Source organism: Curcuma longa, chromosome 6, assembly GCF_044706935.1.
Source record: "Curcuma longa cultivar G26 ecotype Majalengka, Jawa Barat chromosome 6, ITB_CL_G26_1.1, whole genome shotgun sequence".
Taxonomy (NCBI): Eukaryota; Viridiplantae; Streptophyta; class Magnoliopsida; order Zingiberales; family Zingiberaceae; genus Curcuma; species Curcuma longa.
In genome coordinates this window covers 120594-126782 of record NC_133866.1, presented here as the reverse complement: position 1 = coordinate 126782, position 6189 = coordinate 120594, and the positions used below count along the sequence as shown (strand labels likewise).

The following is a 6189-nucleotide window of genomic DNA, read 5'->3' as shown; positions in this document are numbered from 1 at the left end:
GTCAATTTAAAAAATCCACAAGTATCTATTTAGGTTGTGAAATTCATATCTAAGTACATGACTATATTGTTTTGCAAAAGGTGGAATCCGCCACCCCAACGACCCTACACGGTCAGTCCCATGACCATCTATGAGGAGGTAAATCGAGAAACTGTAGTTGACCACGATGGAAGATACATGACTACATTCAAAATGAGGCGAGGAGTGCAATGAGCATAATTTGAAGTGATTCTGAGATGCCTAAAGACTATAGTGTCCAAAATTTTAAAATCTTGACATAAACTAAACCAAGGGATTACTAAAACCCAATTGGTGGTATTGATGAGTGAGTATGATAGACTTAGGTCCCCTAATGAGCTTATGACAAAACATCTCAAGGTTGTGTAAATTTGAAAAAGAAGTACAACTCTATTTAGGCTATGAAATCCATGGTTATATTTTGAAGGAAGCAAGGAGTGCAATGAACTTGATTTGAAATTTTCTAAGGTGCCTAAGGTCGAGTGAATTTTGATCAAAACTCAGTTATTCTCTACCATATATAAAGTTTTAAAATATTGATATGGTTTGAACCAATAAAGTGTAAGAATTCTTTAGTGGTATTGGTGAATGAGTATGACCGACTAAGATCTCCTAGTGAGTTCGTGATAAAAGATCTCAAAGTTATGTTAATTTTAAAAACTCACAATTATCTATTTAGATTGTGAAATTCATATTTGAGAACATGATTACACTCAAGAAGCTGCAAGCAATGTAATGAACTTGGTTTAAAATGATTCTGAAAATTTTAAGATGAATGAGTTTTTGCCAAAACTTATTTATGACATTTGGTTAAAACTGCCAAACGGGTCAACCCTTGACGCGGCGGGCCAACCCGCTAGAAACTAGTCATATGGTGAGGCGGGGGAGCTGACCCATCAATTTAACGAGTTGAAAAATCTCCAATCTAAGACAGATTGTGGATTAGGCGGGTCAATCCACAGGCCTCTCAAAAAATAAAGAAAATATTAAAATTTTTAGGTTTAAATTACAGTTTAATGGATCAAGTTGAAATTTTTAAGTTTGGATTGTAATTTAGATAGGTCAAAAACTACTAGTTCATTGAGTTTTCTACTTTAATTTTAAATTTTGAAGAAAAAAATAAATTTTCTCAATCCGTGGGCTAACCTAAGCCTACCATGGGCCAACTCACATGGGTCGCGGGCCTAGGCGGGTTGATTTATCTTAATCAACTTTAAAATGGATTGATAAAGTTTTAACCTAACCCATTTAAATTATTTGGCGGGGCCGGTCAACTAGACGGATCTAACCTAAATTGACGGCTCTACATTTGGCACCTCAAAAATATTTCAAATTAAGTATCATTGTACTTTTTTATCTCATCTTGAGTATAATTATGCTCTAAGACATAGATTGAACACTCTAAATAGAGAGTTATGAATTTTAAAATTAGCATAACTTTAAACTATGTTAGTACGAGCTTATTAGAAGACTTCGAACTATCATATTCACTCACCAATGAAGCTTTTATGACTTTCTTAATTTAGACTATATTAAGATTTTAAAATCTTGAACATGATAGGGTCATCAATGAATTTTAATTAAAATAAATTAATGATATTAGACATCTCAAAATACTACAAATCAAATTCATTACACTCCTTATCTCACCATGCCTTCAAACATAAATTAAGATGTTAAAATTTAGATATTAAATTTGTAACAATCGATTGATTGTTGTGTTATTATCCGCCTGACTATTCATCTAGATTTAAGATAAATCATATTATGAATCGAGTTGCGTAGATAGTCATGAGATCGATCGTATGGAACCGCTAAAGTGGCGGATTACATCTTTTTTATAGAAGAATTGCGCAGTCATTGACTGATGTTCACAAATCGACACAATGAATTCAAAAATCGACGGATACATTTGATGGTTGATACAACTGTATCAAACGGTTAAAAATAGAGTGGTATAATGAAAAATATATAATAAATATAAAAGTTATACGAAGAGTATATACATTTTGGATATTACAAAAATCTGATTGCGTGGTTGAGGAAATTATGATTATTAAAATATTTATATCCCTAAAAGACAACTGTAAAGACGGAAAAGGACGTCCATGTGCTGTTCAATCAGAAAGCGGCAGCAGCTCTTGAAACCAAATTATATGATGTCCGAAATGATGTGTAATGACGTGACAACGTAGAGCAGGAAGACCGCTCAAAAATTATCAAAATTTTATTTAATTTTCTCACATCTTTAAGCCACTGCATTAAATTTTTTTGTATTTTTAAGAATTTTTTCAGATATTTGATTTTTCAAATCGAATAATTCTGATCAGTAATTCAAATATTGTGAACATATGAAATATTCTATGCAAAAATCAAATATTATATGCACTAAATATTCAGAATCATTAGAAAGCCGACGAATAAACAAGTGTAGCATTACATTACAGCAGCCCTATTTATTTAACTAGTTTCTAGTGATTACAAGAAGACCACTTCTTCAGCAAATTACAAGAAGACCACGATACGATGCGATGTAAACATAGTGATTACACAACCGCCGCCGCAGACGGCAGGCTGGTGTAGATGAACCCCCAGGCATCTCCACTCTTAACCTGCTCCAATCCATGGCTCTTCCTGCATTCATAATAGAACACCGTGTACACCGCCATGGCGTACAGCTCCCACACCGCGCTCGCCGCAGCCACGCCGGCCCACATCTTCAGCTGATCTTCGGGAGGAGGCGGCGGCCCCGCCGACGCCGCCGCCATCGCCGCCGCGAAAGCCCCAAAGATCGCGATCTGAACGGCCTTCAGCACGAGGGTTAGCAGAGTTCCCCTCTTCTTGTTGTCGATGAAGAGCACCACCGACATGGAAAGCGCGCCGATTCCCCAGGTCTCCTCGGCGACGGCGATCGCCAGGCTCATCCTCCAGCGCGTCGAGAGGTAGAGATAGAGGAAGATCAGGAAGATGAAGAAGGGGCCGCCGTAGCGGGGCGAGAGATTTGGGGGATCAGAGGATAGCGTTAGGGCGGCGATGGCGAGGGCGGAGAGGAGTGCGAGGCCGAGGGTGAGGAGCAGGACGTAGAGGCGGGTGACCAGGGTCTTGTACCAGCGGCGCGAGATCCGCAAAAGGAGCTGCTTGAGGGAAATGGACTGGCCGACGTAGGTCGTAGTGAAGGTGTAGAAGGTGGCGACGAGGAGGAAGAGGGAGGCGAAGAAGAAGACTAGCGCAGCGAGGGAGGCGACGCGGGCGATGATCCGGAGGTCGCTCTCGATGTCGCGGAAGAGGGACGGGAGAGAAGGCAAGAGGGGCAAGGGGCTCTTGAAGAGAGGGGAGAGCTTGGCGACGACGTCGAGGACAAGGGGGGCGATGCAGTAGGCGGAGAGGGAGAGGAAGGAGTAGGAGAGGAGGTGGAGGAGGAGGAGAGGGAGGAAGAAAGCGCCGGCCTTGGCCGGGAGTTGGAGAGCTTCCCACAGGATCTGGAGGACTCCGAGGGGGTCGGAGGAGGAGGCCGTCATGGCTTTGTCTCTGGGTAGGTCACAGGGAAAGAGAGACTGAGCACTGAGAGTGAGGAGGGGTTCGGACTTGGGGGAAAAATAATGATAAGGATTAATTTTTTCCTCCCTTCATTGGTAAGGCTTTGTACACTGAAAAAGGTAGGGGAAGAAAAGGACCTTAAAGTTGAAAAAGAATTGTCAGTGGGAAAAAAAAAAAAAGAAAAAAAGCGAAAAATAAAAAATAAAAAGGGAAGAAACAAAAAGAAATAATGAATAAAAAAAGAAAATAATAATAATAATATAGACTACCTAAGGCTTTAACTAATGGTCATACTGCAAGCTCGTGGAGGCTTTAACGGTTGCAATTTGCAGCCACTTTTAAGTTCATTGTCGTTGTGGCCCTTAAATGTAGTAGTCGTTGATAAGCGATAAGTTTGTGGTCGCAGATGTAAAAAACAACTGAGACTATTGTTTTATTAACATTATGCAGTATAATACTCTAAGTTTAGGTTTTAAAGTAATGATCCTTTTTTTTAATGAAATTTGATTTATACTAATAAATAAAGAATGAAAAAAAATCAATATACAACTTGTTATTGTCTGCACCTATGTACCAAAACACTCTTATTTATTTGTAAATAATTATTTCATAAAAGTAAGTATTTATCGTTAATCATTTACTTTTCTGTACGTATGTGATTAATGATAAAGTTTCACGGATTAATGATTATATTAATCTGTAAATAGTCTTTGATCAAATAAATATCTAGAGGGAGCATAGATATCTAGATTAACGTTGAGTATGACTAGGTTAAGATCGACCGAGGGATGGATATCCAAGTTATACTTGGGAGTGCCTCAAGTTTAGAGGTACACTGAACACGACCCGCTCAAGAGGAGATCACATATTAAGTATCATTGGTCAATCCTCTTATAAACGAGTATAACTGATCTTTTGACTTAAGATCTTATTTATTCTATACGTGAAGTTATGTACTTTGATGTCGTTAAAAGTAGTCTTTAATCGGATTATGATTCATACGGTTATTAGGTATATGACAAAGCGTAGAGAGAATAGTGTAAAGTCAATAGAGGATTCATCGTTCTCTTGGATTAGGGAGTTAATATCTTGGCCGCTTGATAGAGATATTAGTGACTCGAAATTCATGGCCATGGTGGAATGATTTATCATTCTAGAGGAGTCTATTATATCTTGGAAATCAAGTAAAATAATTAATTGGTGATGATGCATAGTGCACTAAATTAATTGGAATGTAGTCTAAATGAAGAGATTGAATTACACAGTAATCGGTTCATGGTGGTTTTAGTTTATAACTAATATTTTATCACGTTGGGTGGCTAAAAACTGTTATTAGACGGTTACCTTAGTCTGTGTATGAATTTACACTACCTTCGTGTATAAAACCTAGAGGGTCGCACACATAACACATATACATGAACAATATCTATAATTGATTATTTTGGTAAATATTAAAATTAATCAATTTAATTATTTCTGAATAAAAATTAATTAAATTATTAATTAATTCTGAAATATTGGAAGCTAGAATGGATCAAGATCAAATGTGATTTTATTTGACCCAAAGAAGAGAGAATTTGAATCATGATGATTTTTGGAGATTGATGAAGAGTCATAACTCTTCATCTTCTTGGATAATTATTAAAATCCAAAACTCTTCATCTTTCTTACATTAATGAAGATTCTTAATCTTATATTAATGAAGACTTTTCATTTTCTTATATTAATGAAGGCTCTTTAATTATTAATCTTATATTAATGGAGACTCTTGATTTTCTTTATATTAATGGATGGAGACTCTTCATCTTTCTCTTAGAGACTATAAATAGTCACCCTTAAAAGAGAAGAAGAGGTAGTAGAAAGATAAAGCTCTCTTTCCAGTTCCCTTTTTCTCCTATTGAAAGAAGATCCATAGTGCTTCCAAAAATTTTTGTCGATCCAAGAGGCTAACAACTAGAAGATCGTGTCTAGTTCGTGATCTAGTGCGCGTTGATACCGCTAGAGGAGTCACACTTGGGGCGCTTAGTTGTTTGTGATATCGTTCATGATTGTCAAGAAGTACAATGTATATTCTTCATTTCATGTCATTTTGTTTAAAGCTATATGTACCACAAAGATCCATATTATTTATATACATATTCTGCTGCGCTCTTGATTCCATCACAACTAATATAAGATATTTCCTTATACTCCCTTTAAGTTGGATCCTACTACGTAGATTCATTAGACTCCCCTTAAGTCTAATGAATTTTTAAGAAACATGTAATATATTAAAACAAATTTCCTTGTGGTATAACAACCTCCCCAATCTGAATCATAAAAGACTTTCCAAGCTAAATCATTATGAAAAAGAATTAATAATCCTTAACTGGAGTACTTTTGATCTTGTATTTGAGAATTTGAATGGCAACATCCCCATGAAATATTCTAGGCTTTTGCATAACTAGCTCAGCCTTGTCATCATTAGATAAATCAATTGCCAATTAACCTTCTCTACTTTGTTGGATCATTTAACGATGCTCTATTAATGGAAGTCAATTTTAGATTTTGCTCAATTGGGAAATTCGAGTCCTCTTGTAGAATATGTAATCTATACTTTCTTTAATTTGTGACATATTTTAGAGTAGGAGAATT

The 6189-nt window shown here is 36.7% G+C and overlaps 1 protein-coding gene across 1 annotated transcript; it reads right to left on the bottom strand.

The window, feature by feature from the left end:
* Window positions 1-2397: 2397 nt before the first annotated feature.
* LOC141830855 (uncharacterized) lies at window positions 2398-3598 on the bottom strand. The gene has a single exon (XM_074718297.1). It carries the CDS (start codon window positions 3534-3536, stop codon window positions 2565-2567), a length of 972 nt encoding a protein of 323 aa, XP_074574398.1. The 5' UTR covers window positions 3537-3598; the 3' UTR covers window positions 2398-2564.
* Window positions 3599-6189: the final 2591 nt, after the last annotated feature.

Bases quoted from the DNA above. Each gene is read 5' to 3' on its own strand.
- LOC141830855 (XM_074718297.1), bottom strand. From the start codon at position 3,536: ATGACGGCCTCCTCCTCCGACCCCCTCGGAGTCCTCCAGATCCTGTGG.